At 40.3% G+C, this 17,683-nt stretch overlaps 1 protein-coding gene across 1 annotated transcript in view; it reads left to right on the plus strand.

The window, feature by feature from the left end:
• Positions 1 to 17,683, plus strand: part of LOC124798989 (dynein axonemal heavy chain 10) — a 1,080,466-nt gene that overhangs the window by 775,871 nt on the left and 286,912 nt on the right. The window contains exons 39-41 of the mRNA XM_047262526.1: positions 810 to 962; positions 6,543 to 6,730; positions 13,193 to 13,414. Coding sequence (XP_047118482.1) covers positions 810 to 962; positions 6,543 to 6,730; positions 13,193 to 13,414 — 563 coding nt within the window. The remainder of the gene's footprint in view (positions 1 to 809; positions 963 to 6,542; positions 6,731 to 13,192; positions 13,415 to 17,683) is intronic.

Raw genomic sequence — 17,683 nt, forward strand, 5'->3', positions numbered from 1 at the left:
TTGGAACTCAGTACTGAAGATTGAAGGAGGTTGCAGAGCCTGGCCGGCTTGAATTAATTGTAAAGAGTGGTGGTTACAGGTGTGTATTTGTGTTGCAATAGATTGAAACAGGGTAGAAATACCGGTGTTGGGTAAACTTGGAATTATGTGTGATAGTGAGGCGAAGTTTTGCTTTTTTCTGCAATTTTTAGTAGGCCTGGTAGATAACTTCATAAAAGGGAGTGTCAGGGTCAAATAACTGCAAATATTTTTTGAGAAAATAAATATACTGAAGTGAAAGTGGGTCACATGTAATATAAGTCAGATGTAAAGGCAACATGTCGCTATTTTTAGGATTGTGAAAGAGCTGGAGGAGGATAAACCCATAGATAAAGAGATACTTTCAGTTAGGCCTCTTGCAGGTAATTTCAAGGAACAAGCAGGATCCAAGAAACATCCTGTGGGACTTCAGTTTTGAAAGGGCAAAAGCAAGTTTTCAAAAGGAATGAATATACTAAGGATATGCATTCATGAAGGTAGGAGAGGAAGTATTAATGACAGTGTTAACAGTAGTTATTGAAGAACAGAGAGAAGGTGGAGGAATGTTTATAATTATGTTACTAGACATTTTGTATATGCCTTTTCATAAATCTGAATTGTCATAAATCTGCTTGTATAATATAATTTTGTGTTTCTATACATTATTCTGCCTTTAGAATGTGTAGTGTAAATCATATTGTGAGTGTGAACAAACATAATATTTATTGAGTTCTTAAATATGCTTCTTCCTGTTATTTGTACAATTAAGAATTTAACTGATTTCTCCCCAGAAATCTACCAAATTGGGTGAAATGGCATCTATCAGTAAGGCTGGATATGGCTTGTTGAAGTTTGTGCAGGCAGTTCTTGGTTACTGTGCTGTGTACCGAGAAGTAAAGCCAAAGAAGGAGAGAGTGGCACAGCTAGAGCAAGAGTTTGACAAGGTAAACATACGTAGAAATTACTGATTGTATAAAAACACCTCATTCATACAATGACAAGTTTTTCAAATAATGTGCTTTCAATTTTGTTGTGATTGTGAGAAAAGTCATAATGAATCTGGCATCCAGTTTGAGTTCTGTCCGGTATCCTAGAAATAATCAAAATAAGATAAGCAAGAATATAATAGAGGGAAACATTCCACATGGGGACAAATATATCTAAAAACAAAGATGATGAGACTTACCAAACAAAAGCGCTGGCAGGTCAATAGACACACAAACGAACACAAACATACACACAAAATTCAAGCTTTGTCAGGAAAGAGGGAAGGAGAGGGAAAGACGAAAGGATGTGGGTTTTAAGGGAGAGGGTAAGGAGTCATTCCAGTCCCGGGAGTGGAAAGACTTACCTTACGGGGAAAAAAGGACAGGTATACATTCGCACACACACACATATCCATCTGCACATACACAGACACATAATTTGACCACAGTGCGAGATGACAACCATCTTGTATGCTTGGCCATAATGGACAGAACAGCTTTGACCACAGTGTTGGTGTGACATTGGAGCACTGTAACAAGTGTGCACATGTGTTTAGCATTGGTTCGATGCTGTCCTCTGTGAGCTGGACTGGTCATGTGCACGTCATTGCATTGGCTTCCATTGACCAGACCCCACCAACAGCACAGACTGCATTTGGCACGTGAACATCGATGCTGTCATGCTGAGTGGCAATGTTATGAGAGAAGGAAAGCTACCACTCACCATATAGTGGAGATGCTGAGCCATGATAGGCACAATAAAACGATTCACACAATCACAGCTTTCAGCCATTAAGGCCTTTGTCAGCAGTAGACACACATACACACACGCACACACACACTCACGCAAGCGCAACATGCACTCACATCTGCGATCAGCAGCACCAGTGCATGATGGGAGTGGCGACAGGGTGGGGGTAAGGAGGAGGCTGGGGTGGGGAGGGCCTCCCGCAGGCCTTTCCATGTGCTGTATTTCAGGACAGTGCCCAGCTGGAAGTGTTCTTTGAAGAACAACAGATATCACTGCTTCCCCTCCCTTGTCAAGTCCAGTCTTGCTCTTTGATTGTGTGAAGCAAGTACAGGTGGCACAAAGATGAAGTCCAATTGCACTAGTGGTGGTGGTGTGAATGGAATAACAAGATTTCCGGTGTGAAGAAATAGCACACCAATCACACTAAACAAACTATTTCTTCACATCTGCATTCTTCAAAAACAGCTGCTAAAAATTTTGAACAAAAATCTAAATGACAAGATTGGTCTTTGCAGTGGGTGGAGATGTTCAAGGGGAAATACTGATGTAATCAGCACTCAGCGCTATCAACAGAAACTGCAACATTTAGCTTCACCACGCAATTTTGATGCTACAACTGCTAGGTCGCTGGTGTTGGTGGAAAAAGAAAAAAACAGGGAAGTCAACAACATGGAATGCTCTGGAGAAATCTGATACGTGACCCCCCCCCCCCCCCAAAAAAAAAAAAAAAAAAAAAAAAAAAAAAAAAAAAAAAAAAAAAAAAAAAAAAACGGCAGTATATTTACAATGTGCAGCCAATAATTTTATAGGCCGGTACATTGTTATTTTTTATGTTGATGTATCAATAGAATTTGTCAATATATCTATAGTATTTATCAATATATTGGGGGCCAATAATGATTTTTTTTTAATATTGACAAATTGGATTCCTGATATTTTTTAAAATATCAACAGTCCATGCCACAACATATAGCAGTTCTGATTGCAGCACATGGTGATACTGCTCAATACTGAATTTTCACAGTCACATTGCATGTATCGGTGTGTAATGCTAATCATTTGTTTAGTGTCATGTCCCTCAGTGGAATGAATTTCATTGTGATCATATCTTTCAGTCTTGATGTTTCACTGTTTCCAAACAGTAGTGTATTTTATATCATATATCACTAGCACGATCATACACCCCGTTTGAGTTCAAGTTAATTTTCATAAAGGCTGATAAAGGTAATTCTTCTTCTGACACTGTAATTATGGAGTGTTAGTACTATAGGTTTCAGTAGTGGGACTAAAGTAAAGGCTTTTTTTTTTTATAGTCTGGCCTATTTTGTGTCTTTCACTTTCAAAGCATACTCTGTGGTGGTTTTATCTGGTCCTTTCATCTAATATGAGCTACAGTAGAACTGCGCTTTTGGTTGTCCTGTACAGTCTTTAGTGTCATATTCTTGATATTTTTTTGCACATATCACTACATGTACTTCATGTTTTCACAAGACTGTTTTTAAAAATTTTTATTGCTCTACTGAATTCACTAGTACAATGGCTGGAATTATTGTTATTCAGATACCATTGAAAAAGTTCACATCTAAGCCACAAGTAGAAGCTTCTGTATGTTAGGCAGAATCAGAGAACTCCTGAGGAAACTACTGGCAGTACAACAAGTCGGCATGAATTATGTCTTGGTTAATTTTCCTGAAACCTACACTACACATTTCACACCTATTGCCAACTGTTTGTCATCTTAATAGCGTAAAGAACCTTTCCTCATTTTACAAATCTCCAATGGAACCAAAATATACCAAGAAACTATACAAGGTGTTTGTTTTAACTGAAGAGATTGAAATACCTCAAAACTACACATCGGATCAAGAAAAATTATAATTCCAATTTGTGTGCCTCATAGGGGACTTCAACAAAATCACACTTGACGCCCTGCATCTCCTCATTTGTGGGTGTCAGGGGAAACTTTGAAATCTTCAATGGGAACCCTCATTTTTTATTGCAGTATATGATTCTACAGCTAAATCCATGTACATTTTGTCTGAAGCATTTTCTTCATTTATCCACAGATGGCACTGTAATCGGAGGAATAGAAATGTTTATACAGTCGCAATTTACAACATGCTTTCAATGGCCCTTGAACATCCAGTGGCAAGTGGGATCCCACTGCCATGCTGTGAACATAGAACAGACCACTGTTTTATAACTTCTAATTGGAAATCCCATTAGCAATGTTATACTGCTCTGACATATCAAACAGGGGACTACTTGACACACCACTGTGGCCATGTCTTGAGGCAAACAGTACTCTACTTTTCCAACTAGAGTAAGTGTTCAAATGTAGTACCACCAACTTCAATATACTTAGCAATCCAATTTTCAGATGACTGTTCACAGGACGGAAGCATATTTGTGGGAATGTCAGCACAGACATTTCTGGTGCAGTCAACCATGTCCTCATGGCCTGTTGGCACTTGTTGATACACCTTATCTTTTAACCATATTCACAGAAATAAATCCGGTGCCATCAAAACTGGTGACCTAGTGGGCCAATTAAAAGGGCCACCTCTGCTGATCCTCTGACCAGTGTAAACATCATTTAAGATCTACCATGCTTCAATTGCACAATGCACTAGGTAACCACATACAGAAACCACATACACTGTCGAACATGCAGGGCAACATCCTGCAGTAGTACCAGCAGTTCGTGTTTCAAAAATGTTTGATATTTGCATCCATTCAGTTTACCACTGATAAAATACAGACCAATGAGTTTGTTCCCCATGATGCCACACCATTCATTAACTGACAAAGGAAATTGGTGGTCAGCTTGCTGTAACCTGTAGGCTTTGTCTACTCTTCAGTAATGTGCATTATGCCAGTTAACACTTCCATGGTTTGTGAATGTACACTCATTGGAAAACAGCACCTTGGCGAAGGATGTGGGGTTAATTTGTGTTTGTTGATGTGTGGATTCACAAAACACTATTCAGTTATGTAAATCAGCACCATAAAGTTCTTGATGCAGTGACTCGTAGTACGGATGATACTTATGGTGATACAGTATTGCGACAATGCTATCTATGGGCATACTAGAATTGCAGTGTAATTGCCAGGGGCTTATCCGTGAGTCATGGCGCATTGCTGCTAGTGCAGCTGTTTCATTAGTTTCTCTTGTAATGCATTGCTTCTTTTCCTTTTGCTGGCCTGCACATTGCCATCAGACATAAAGGCATTCACAACCTTGTAAAAGAACGAATGAGAGCAAGCTTTTTCGGGCAAATGCTCACCATACAAGGCAACAGCAGCCTCAACATTTCTCCTCCGTTCCCCATATATCAGAATAATTTCGGTTGTTTTCTTCTGTGGTTGCAACATTCATCATCCACTTGCACACCCGTTCTCCAAATGATTGATAGATGTGCAGGTAATAAACGCTACACAAGTACTGTAATGTTTAGAAATGCTGTCTATTCTGTGTCAGCATGATACATGAGTTTTGGTCGCAGTGTACTGCCTGTTATGATACGTCATAGTTGCCTACATGGCCATGGTGGCTCATTAAGTAGTACCCTGATCGATACTTCTTATTCTTCTTCTTCTCTCTCTCTCTCTCTCTTTTTTTCCCCATTAAAGACTTCGAAGATGCCTCCCATCACCCTGCATGGGAAAAATGGAACACCCAGTATAATACTTTTAGTTTTCTTTAGTTAGTGTCCCCCTGAATAAATACATTTTTGAGCTGCACTTTTAAGCCATACTTCAGTGGTATGATCCAGAAAGTTTATTAATGAAAAATAAATCATCAATTTTCACTATCTCATAAATTTGCAAGAACTGTGGAAGGAGTTGGGTAAATAAATGGAAAGGTGACAACAAAATAAATCAATGGATGTGAGATTCTTGAGGTGAGTGAAAAACTACACGAGAAGAGATTTAACAAAAACTGTGCCCATTATAAATGAATACATGGCATTAGTGAGGAAATTACTGAATACATAATCAGACAAAATGTATGTAGCTTTTGCCTTAGAATCATAATTTGCAATAAAAAATGGGTGTTCCCATTGAAGATTTCAAAATCTCCCCCCCCCCCCCCCCCCCCTCCAGACACACACACACACACGGGATTTTACAACTTTTATTCATGCCTGTCTGTGACTTGACGTGTCTTCTTTACAGTAGTACATTGTTGAATACATAGAGATACGGAAACAATATGTGAGAAGGCAGAACAGGCAGATCCCTTTTCCCTCTGTACATGTGACCAATACCCCTGATGAAGTTGTACATTCTTCCTACAATTTTTCAGAATATTTGGACTTTGAGATCTACATTCTGAATAACTTTAATGTTTGTATTAAACAGATCTTGACCTTGGCAATATATAGCCAGCTTATAGTGATCTGTGTAAAGTGGACACTGTGTTTGAAGTATTAGGTAAGAAGAGCAGCTGAGTAATATAAGAGAAGAAGCAATGTGATTTTGTTCCTCCAAAGTTACTGTTTTTCTCCTAATATACAAACAAAGTGGACTAGAAGTAATTCCCATAAAGTACAGTTTTACACAGCAGTGGCTGTTTATGCCTGTTAATGTATAGCTTGAAGTGTTAAATGTCTCTGAGAGCTCCCCTTCATAATGGTTATTTATGAAACATAATATGTGATCAAATTCTTGAATGACATGACAGATTGTACATTATTTTAATCTCCAATATCACTTAGGATTTTTTCCTCTAATATACTGGTCTGACCATCCGCTGCAATTCCATTGTCTGCTTCATCTCTAAGGCTAAACGAGACCTGGACAGACTGACTAAGGAGATCCAGAAGTTTGAAGAAATGCTCAACAAACTGGGTCAAAAATATAGTGATGCAATGCAAGATCGCCAAATCCTACAAGAGGAAACAGATATTATGCAGAGAAGACTAATTGCTGCAGACAAACTGATTTCTGGTCTCGGTTCTGAGAACGTCAGGTGACACCTTCAATGCTCAGTTGTATTACCAATAGTTCTAAACATACAGTATTTGCTTCACTGCATACTTAATATGGTTAGAATTGTATTTCCAAGTAATATGTATCATGCATTTCACTTTAGAATTAGGTTTGAGTTATGTATGAGCTGGTATTCCTTGTAGTAAACAGTCAATTGTTTAAGGAACTGTGATAACTTCTTTTTAATGGTCTCAATGTTATTTTCTTGTGCTTTAATGGCACAGTCATCTGAGAGTGCTTGGTCATTGGTTGTTGTTGTTGTTGTTGTTGTTATTGTTCTGGTCTTCAGTCCAGAGACTGATTTGATGCAGCTCTCCATGCTACTCTATCCTGTGCAAGCTTCTTCATCTCCCAGTACCTACTGCAACCAACAGCCTTCTGAATCTGCTTAGTGTATTCATCCCTTGGTCTCTCTCTATGATTTTTACTCTCCACACTGCCCTCCAATTCTAAATTGGTGATCCCTTGATGCCTCAGAATGTGTTCTACAGGTCGGTCCCTTGTTCTAGTCAAGTAGTGCCACAAATTTCTCTTCTCCTCAATTATATTCAATACCTCCTCATTAGTTATGTCATCTATCCATCTAATTTTCAGCATTCTTCTGTAGCACCACATTTCAGAAGCTTCTTTTCTCTTCTTGTCTAAACTGTTTATCATCCATGTTTCACTTCCATACATGGCTACACTCCATACAAATACTTTCAGAAACGACTTCCTGACACTTAAATCTATACTCGATATTAACAAATTTCTCTTCTTCAGAAACGCTTTTCTTGCCATTGCCAGTCTACATTTTATATCCTCTCTACTTTGACCATCATTAGTTATTTTGCTCCCCAAATAGCAAAACTCATATACTACTTTAAGCGTCTCTTTTCCTAATCTAATTCCCTCACCATCACACAATTTAATTCAACTACATTCCATTATCCATGTTTTGCTTTTCTTGATGTTCATCTTATACCCTCCTTTCAAGACACTGTCCATTCCATTCAACTGCTCTTCAGGTCCTTTGCTGTCTCTGACAGAACTACAATGTCATTGGTGAACCTCAGAGTTTTTATTTTCTCCCTGGATTTTAATTCCTACTCTGAATTTTTCTTTTGTTTCCTTCACTGCTTGCTCAATATACAGATTGAATAACATCAGGTAGAGGCTACAACCCTGTCTCACTCCCTTCCCAAGCTCTGCTTTCCTTTCATGCCTCTTGACTCTTATAACTGCCATCCGGTTTCTGTACAAATTGTAAATAGCCATTCACTCCCTGTATTTGACCCCTGACATATCCATATTTTGAAAGAGAGTATTCCAGTCAACATTGGCAAAAGCTTTCTCTAAGTCTACAAATGCTAGAAACGTAGGTTTGCCTTTTCTTAATCTGTCTTCTAAGATAAGTTGTAGGGTCAGTATTGCCCCACATTTTCCAACATTTCTACAGAATCCAAACTGATCTCCCCCAAGGTCTGGTCTTGGGTATAGATATTGAAAATCAATGCAGCCAGTACATTACCCTGTGATAAACCATTCTTCTGTGTTCTCCACTAACTTGTTTGCTGTAGGAAATCATCAAAGAATCATCTGTTTTGGAAGAGATTTCCAGTCATTTGTGACATGTCAAACTCTCTATGTAGTACATTTAAAAACAAAGATGATGTGACTTACCATACGAAAGCGCTGGCAGGTCGATAGAAACACAAACAAACACATACATACACACAAAATTCTAGCTTTCGCAACCAATGGTTGCTTCGTCAGGAAAGAGGGAAGGAGAGGGAAAGACGAAAGGATGTGGGTTTTAAGGGAGAGGGTAAAGAGTCATTCCAATCCCGGGAGCGGAAAGACTTACCTTAGGGGAAAAAAAGGACAGGTATACACTCGCACACACACACGTATCCATCCGCACGTACACAGACACAAGCAGAAATTTGTAAAGGCAAAGAGTTTGGGCAGAGATGTCAGTCGAGGCGGATGTACAGAGGCAAAGATGTTGTTGAAAGACAGGTGAGGTATGAGCGGCGGCAACTTGAAATTAGCGGAGGTTGCAGCCTGGCAGATAACAAGAAGAGAGGATATACTGAAGGGCAAGTTCCCATCTCCGGAGTTCTGACAGGTTGGTGTTAGTGGGAAGTATCCAGATAATTCGGACGGTGTAACACTGTGCCAAGATGTGCTGGCCGTGCACCAAGGCATGTTTAGCCACAGGGTAATCCTCATTACCAACAAACACTGTCTGCCTGCGTCCATTCATGTGAATGAACAGTTTGTTGCTGGTCATTCCCACATAGAAACCTTCACAGTGTAGGGAAGTCAGTTGGTAAATCACGTGGGTGCTGTCACACGTGGCTATGCCTTTGATCGTGTACACCTTCCAGGTTACAGGACTGGAGTAGGTGGTGGTGGGAGGGTGCATTGGACAGGTTTTACACCGGGGGCGGTTACAAGGGTAGGAGCCAGAGGGTAAGGAAGGTGGTTTGGGGATTTCATAGGGTTGAACTAAGAGGTTACGAAGGTTAGGTGGACAGCGGAAAGACACTCTTGGTGGAGTGGGGAGGATTTCATGAAGGATGGATCTCATTTCTGGGCAGGGTTTGAGGAAGTCGTATCCCTGCTGAAGAGCCACATTCAGAGTCTGATCCAGTCCCGGAAAGTATCCTGTCACAAGTGGGGCACTTTTGTGTTTCTTCTGTGGGAGGTTCTGGGTTTGAGGGGATGAGGAAGTGGCTCTGGTTATTTGCTTCTGTACCAGGTCGGGAGGGTAGTTGCGGGATGTGAAAGCTGTTTTCAGGTTGTTGGTGTAATTGGTAATGAGGATCACCCTGTGGCTAAACGTGCCTTGGTGCACAGTACATTACACAATGTGGCTCTCTAGCAGGGATATGACTTCCTCAAATCCTGCCCTGAAATGAGATCCATCCTTCATGAAATCCTCCCCACTCCACCAAGAGTATCTTTCTGCCGTCCACCTAACCTTTGTAACCTCTTAGTTCAACCCTATGAAATCCCCAAACCACCTTCCTTACCCTCTGGCTCCTACCCTTGTAACCGCCCCCGGTGTAAAACCTGTCCAATGCACCCTCCCACCACCACCTACTCCAGTCCTGTAACCCGGAAGGTGTACACGATCAAAGGCAGAGCCACGTGTGAAAGCACCCACGTGATTTACCAACTGTCCTGCCTACACTGTGAAGCTTTCTATGTGGGAATGACCAGCAACAAACTGTCCATTCGCATGAATGGACACAGGCAGACAGTGTTTGTTGGTAATGAGGATTACCCTGTGGCTAAACATGCCTTGGTGCACGGCCAACACATCTTGGCACAGTGTTACACCGTCCGGGTTATCTGGATACTTCCCACTAACACCAACCTGTCAGAACTCCGGAGATGGGAACTTGCCCTTTCGTATATCCCCTCTTCTCGTTATCCACCAGGCCTCAATCACTGCTAATTTCAAGTTGCCGCCACTCGTACCTCACCTGTCATTCAACAACATCTTTGCCTCTGTACTTCCGCCTCAACTGATATCTCTGCCCAAACTCTTTGCCTTTACAAATGTCTGCTTGTGTCTGTGTATGTGCGGATGGATATGTATGTGTGTGCGAGTGTATACCCGTCCTTTTTTCCCCCTAAGGTAAGTCTTTCCGCTCCCGGGATTGGAATGACTGCTTACCCTCTCCCTTAAAACCCACATCCTTTCGTCTTTCCCTCTCCTTCCCTCTTTCCTGACGAAGCAACCATTGGTTGCGAAAGCTAGAATTTTGTGTGTATGTATGTGTTTGTTTGTGTTTCTATCGACCTGCCAGCACTTTCGTATGGTAAGTCACATCATCTTTGTTTTTAAATATCTTTTTCCCCCGTGGAATGTTTCCCTCTATTATATTCTCTGTGTAGTACGTATGATTTCTGTAATAGGAGTTGGTGCTTGACTGTGTCACAAGCCACTGATAAACCTAAGGACATAGCTCCAATGATTCATCTTCCTTCGAATCTATCCTCAATTTGTTGTTTTAGTTTCAGAATCTATGATGGGGAGCATTTGTCTGAATTCAGTATAGTATAATGAATAAAAACTAACGTGATAGTTCATCTCCAAGAGGAGATTTAGAGCAGCTGATAGCCGCAGGAACAGAAAGCTGTATATTGTAGTTCAACTTTCGAACTTAACATTCTGCTTCAGAGTTAGGTACATTCACATATGTGTGTGCACTACTGTTTCACAATTGGAAAATCAAGGATGGGATAAAGACAATGTTATGAAAAGTATAGGTTGCTGCTTGCCATATAGACCCAGCATCTCCCCTATATGATGAGTAGTGGTCTATCATTTTCATAATATTGTAATTATTATTATGTCATACTGTGCATAGTGGGAGGTCTGTGTCTTTGTATGGACAATTTCTAATGCCAGTGTTCCGTCTCTTCAGCTTCTTTCTTTAGCCTGCTGTATCACCTTGCATCTTTCATGTCATTTGGATGTTGTATTCTTCTTCTTCCTCATCCTGCAGTTCCTCTGACCACCCCTTCAATGACATTGCGTATGAACCCTTCATGTCTAAGTATGAGTCCGGTCCAGTTGGCCTTCTTCTGAATAATTATATTCAGAATAGTTTTGTTCACTCATACATTTCTCAGTGCATCATCATTTGTTGCCTGATCTGTCCACTTGTTCTGCTCTATTACTCTCCAGCACCACACTTAAGAACTTTCTAAGTATTTTTTTCTCCATTTTCCTCATAGCCCACATATCTGCTCCATTCAGTTCAGTGCTCCAGATGTTGCACTTCACCAGTTTTTTCCTTATTTCCAAGCTTGACATGCTGGTCGGCAGAGTGCTCTTCTTGTTGATGAAAAGTGTATTATTAAGTCACTTCAGTTAGTTAGAATGAAAACAAATGTATTCAAAAATATTCAAATGTGACATAATGCTTTACAAAAAGGAGGAGAATGAAACTTCCTGGCAGATTAAAACTGTGTGCCGGACCAAGACTCAAACTCAGGACCTTTGCCTTTCGCAGGCAAGTGCTCTACTATCTGAGCTACCCAAGCACTACTCACGCCCTTCCCCCACAGCTTTACTTCCACCATTACCCTGTCTCCTACTTTCCAAACTTCACAGAAGCTCTCCTGTGAACCTGGTGGAAGTCAGGCTGTGGGGACGGGGTGTGAGTCATGCTTGGGTAGCTCAGATGGTAGAGCACTTGCCCTCGAAAGGAAAAGGTCCCGAGTTCAAGTCTCGGTCCGGCACACAGTTTTAATCTGCCAGGAAGTTTCATATCAGTGCACACTCTGCTGCAGAGTGAAAATCTCATTCAGGAGGAGAATGTTTGACATAAAATGAATTTTAACAGGACCTGATATCTATGTAGAATTTCATAAAATAAATCACTTTAACAATTTAATTGTAAATTTGAAAATTGTAGCTAAGATAGTTAATTTTATTGCAATCATTTATAGATGTTGCAATGCTATAGACACATTATTTGCTGTAATTAAGTATTTTGTGAATCATGTTAAAGATCATTATCTACAGGACTGTTTATATTATCAGTGATCAATAAGTTTTTTTCCAGAACTTTTTATTCACTAATTTTACATGAAAACATCAGCACCACAAAAATCTGCCTAAGAAACTACTGATTTTGATAACGTTGCTTCAGCCTATCACAAACTCATAAGAACACTATTACAAATTATTAAAATTTTTTGGTGTTGATGATGACATGTTGAATTTATTGTCGGTAGGTACTCAGTTCATATTTTTTACATACAGAATAATGGAAAATAAGTGTGAAGTGTATTCATGTAATACATAGTATAAAGAACATAATACAATGTATCATGTTTTCACTAATCAGAAGTTAATGTTAATAATGACACCATCAATTGCAGACTATGTTACTGGAATTATTTGGGTATCTCTGTGGTTTTTGTGTTACAGATAATAGCATTTTAAAGACATATCAATATTAAAATACCTGCATAGTAAAGTGCTGCCTTGCATTTCCTTAAGTGTTGGTCTTAAGTATTCCTTGAAGGACCTTGAAGGAATGTAGACAAAAAACATGCTTGCCAGGTCAGAGTGACAGTTAAGAAGAAGAAGAAGAAGAAGAAGATTGGCATGCATAGGATTTTCATGTACATATTATTTTCAGTGTAACAGAAGTGACCTTATCTCCATATAAAATATCCAATATCTCTGACTCTGTCACCTTGCTACAGAATATAGTATTATTATTATACATTGAAAACATATTTTCCAATTAATCTACGTACTGATGTTAGAATCATTATAACAGTTTTCTGCTTGCTTTTATAGTTTCTTCTTGTATGCAGTTGAACTATAATTATGTGTTTTCCTAACAAATTAAATAAATTGTATCTGTGTAATCAGTATTAGGAAATCAAAGAGATAGAAACTGTCTGAGTATTGATTCCAATGCAGGTGGAAACGGGATTTGGCAAATCTCCACATAGAAAGAGAACGACTTGTTGGCAACTGCCTGCTGAGCTCCTCATTCTTGTGCTATACTGCTCCATTTAGCTGGGAATTCCGACGACGCATGGTGTATGATGATTGGTTAGCAGATCTGAGGCATCGGGAGATACCACTTGCAGATGTGTTTAAAGTGGAGGCACACCTTTCAGATGATGTCGAAATTAGCAAGTGAGTGTCTCAAATTTTGAAATTTCAGTTGCCTTTTCTTGAAGATGTTAGATAATAGTGTCAGTTACTGTATATTCTGTGCAGATGTCAATTTTTTTACATTTAACATTTCAGGGGAAAACATGCTCAGTGATGAAACTTTTGCTGTGATTTTCTTAAATGTGTCTGTAACTTATGAAATCAGAGAGAAATAATTGGTGTTCTACAGAGCAGCATATACACTGATCTGCCAGAGCATTATGATCAGTGACCCGCTATTGATTTACACACATCCAGGCAATAGCAGCATCACCTGGTGAAGAAAGACTTCTAGTCAGACACATCCATGGTGCATGTAGTATCAATGAATGTGCTGTCTGTGTGTAAAATGGGGAAAGCACATGATCTATCTGAGTTGACTGACAGCTTACTGTGATAGCCTGGAGGCTTGGCACTAGCATTTTGGAGATTGCGCAGCATTTTGGGTGTTCGAGGAGTGCTGTGGTGAATGTCTTTAACACATGGCGAAGCCGAGGTGAAACCACATCCAGATGTCATGGGGTTGGACGGCCACCCCTCATTACACATGTTGGACATCATAGGCTGGGCAGAATGGTAAAACAGGACAGGCACTAAACTGTGGTGGAACTAACATCAGACTGTAATGCTGGGCACAGTACAAGTGTGTCTGAACACACCAAACGCTCCTAATGATGGGCTGATGACCCAAGCATGTGCCAATGTTAACACCATGATATTGGCAACTATGACTGGTATGGGCAGGTGATCATCAGCACTTGACATTGGCACAGTGGCAGAGTGTTTCATGGTCTGATGACTCCTGATACCTTCTTCATCATGCTGGTGGGAGGGAGACAAGCTGGCAGCAGGTCCATTATGCTCTGGGGAACATTCATGTGGGCATCCATGGGTCCAGTGGAGATTGTGCAAGCACTTTGATGATCAAGGAGTGTCATACACATATTGCAGACCACATATAACCCTTCATGGCAATTATGTTTACTGATGGCAGTGGCACTTTTCAGCAACATAACATGTTGTTGTTGTTATGGTCTTCAGTCCTGAGACTGGTTTGATGCAGCTCTCCATGCTACTCTATCCTGTGCAAGCTTTTTCATCTCCCAGTACCTACTGCAACCTACATCCTTCTGAATCTGCTTAGTGTATTCATCTCTTGGTCTCCCTCTACGATTTTTACCCTCCACGCTGCCCTCCAATACTAAATTGGTGATCCCTTGATGCCTCAGAACATGTCCTACCAACCGATCCCTTCTTCTGGTCAAGTTGTGCCTCAAACTTCTCTTCTCCCCAATCCTATTCAATACTTCCTCATTAGTTATGTGATCTACCCATCTAATCTTCAGCATTCTTCTGTAGCACTACATTTCGAAAGCTTCTATTCTCTTCTTGTCCAAACTATTTATTGTCCATGTTTCACTTCCATACATGGCTACACTCCATACGAATACTTTCTGAAACGACTTCCTGACACTTAAATCAATACTGGATGTTAACAAATTTCTCTTCTTCAGAAACGATTTCCTTGCCATTGCCAGCCTACATTTTATATCCTCTCTACTTCGACCATCATCAGTTATTTTGCTCCCCAAATAGCAAAACTCCTTTACTACTTTAAGTGTCTCATTTCCTAATCTAATTCCCTCAGCATCACCCAACTTAGACTACATTCCATTATCCTTGTTTTGCTTTTGTTGATGTTCATCTTATATCCTCCTTTCAAGACACTGTCCATTCCATTCAACTGCTCTTCCATGTCCTTTGCTGTCTCTGACAGAATTACAATGTCATCGCCGAACCTCAAAGTTTTTATTTCTTCTCCATGAATTTTAATACCTACTCCTAATTTTTCTTTTGTTTCCTTTACTGCTTGCTCAATATACAGATTGAACAACATCGGGGAGAGGCTACAACCCTGTCTTACTCCCTTCCCAACCACTGCTTCCCTTTCATGTCCCTCGACTCTTATAACTGCCATCTGGTTTCTGTACAAATTGTAAATAGCCTTTCGCTCCCTATATTTTACCCCTGCCACCTTTAGAATTTGAAAGAGAGTATTCCAGTCAACATTGTCAAAAGCTTTCTCTAAGTCTACAAATGCTAGAAACGTAGGTTTGCCTTTCCTTAATCTTTCTTCTAAGATGAGTCGTAAGGTCAGTATTGCCTCACGTGTTCCAGTGTTTCTACGGAATCCAAACTGATCTTCCCCGAGGTTGGCTTCTACTAGTTTTTCCATTCGTCTGTAAAGAATTCGTCTTAGTATTTTGCAGCTGTGACTTATTAAGCTGATAGTTCAGTAATTTTCACATCTGTCAACACCTGCTTTCTTAGGGATTGGAATTATTATATTCTTCTTGAAGTCTGAGGGTATTTCGCCTGTTTCATACATCTTGCTCACCAGATGGTAGAGTTTTGTCAGGACTGGCTCTCCCACGGCCGTCAGTAGTTCCAATGGAATATTGTCTACTCCGGGGGCCTTGTTTCGACTCAGGTCTTTCAGTGCTCTGTCAAACTCTTCACGCAGTATCATATCTCCCATTTCATCTTCATCTACATCCTCTTCCATTTCCATAATATTGTCCTCAAGTACATCGCCCTTGTATAGACCCTCTATATACTCCTTCCATCTTTCTGCTTTCCCTTCTTTGCTTAGAACTGGGTTTCCATCTGAGCTCTTGATATTCATACAAGTCGTTCTCTTATCTCCAAAGGTCTCTTTAATTTTCCTGTAGGCGGTATCTATCTTACCCCTAGTGAGATAGGCCTCTACATCCTTACATTTGTCCTCTAGCCATCCCTGCTTAGCCATTTTGCACTTCCTGTCGATCTCATTTTTGAGACGTTTGTATTCCTTTTTGCCTGTTTCACTTACTGCATTTTTATATTTTCTCCTTTCATCAATTAAATTCAGTATTTCTTCTGTTACCCAAGGATTTCTACTAGCCCTCGTCTTTTTACCTACTTGATCCTCTGCTGCCTTCACTACTTCATCCCTCAAAGCTACCCATTCTTCTTCTACTGTATTTATTTCCCCCATTCCTGTCAATTGCTCCCTTATACTCTCCCTGAATCTCTGTACAACCTCTGGTTCTTTTAGTTTATCCAGGTCCCATCTCCTTAAATTCCCACCTTTTTGCAGTTTCTTCAGTTTTAATCTACAGGTCATAACCAATAGATTGTGGTCAGAGTCCACATCTGCCCCTGGAAATGTCTTACAATTTAAAACCTGGTTCCTAAATCTCTGTCTTACCATTATATAATCTATCTGATACCTTTTAGTATCTCCAGGGTTCTTCCATGTATACAACCTTCTTTCATGATTCTTAAACCAAGTGTTAGTTATGATTATGTTGTGCTCTGTGCAAAATTCTACCAGGCGGCTTCCTCTTTCATTTCTGTCCCCCAATCCATATTCACCTACTATGTTTCCTTCTCTCCCTTTTCCTACACTCGAATTCCAGTCACCCATGACTATTAAATTTTCGTCTCCCTTCACAATCTGAATAATTTCTTTTATTTCATCATATAAACTTGTACTACTGTAGTAGGTGTGGGCTTCGTATCTATCTTGGCCACAATAATGCATTCACTATGCTGTTTGTAGTAGCTTACCCGCATTCCTATTTTCCTATTCATTATTAAACCTACTCCTGCATTACCCCTATTTGATTTTGTGTTTATAACCCTGTAGTCACCTGACCAGAAGTCTTGTTCCTCCTGCCACCGAACTTCACTAATTCCCACTATATCTAACTTCAACCTATCCATTTCCCTTTTTAAATTTTCTAACCTACCTGCCCGATTAAGGGATCTGACATTCCACGCTCCGATCCGTAGAACGCTAGTTTTCTTTCTCCTGGTAACGACATCCTCTTGAGTAGTCCCCGCCCGGAGATCCGAATGGGGGACTATTTTACCTCCGGAATATTTTACCCAAGAGGACGCCATCATCATGTAATCATACAGTAAAGCTGCATGCCCTCGGGAAAAATTACGGCTGTAGTTTCCCCTTGCTTTCAGCTGTTCGCAGTACCAGCACAGCAAGGCCGTTTTGGTTATTGTTACAAGGCCAGATCAGTTAATCATCCAGACTGTTGCCCTTGCAACTACTGAAAAGGCTGCTGCCCCTCTTCAGGAACCACACGTTTGTCTGGCCTCTCAACAGATACCCCTCCGTTGTGGTTGCACCTACGGTACGGCTATCTGTATCGCTGAGGCACGCAAGCCTCCCCACCAACGGCAAGGTCCATG

The sequence above is a fragment of the Schistocerca piceifrons genome, chromosome 5 (genome assembly GCF_021461385.2).
Source record: "Schistocerca piceifrons isolate TAMUIC-IGC-003096 chromosome 5, iqSchPice1.1, whole genome shotgun sequence".
NCBI lineage: Eukaryota > Metazoa > Arthropoda > Insecta > Orthoptera > Acrididae > Schistocerca > Schistocerca piceifrons.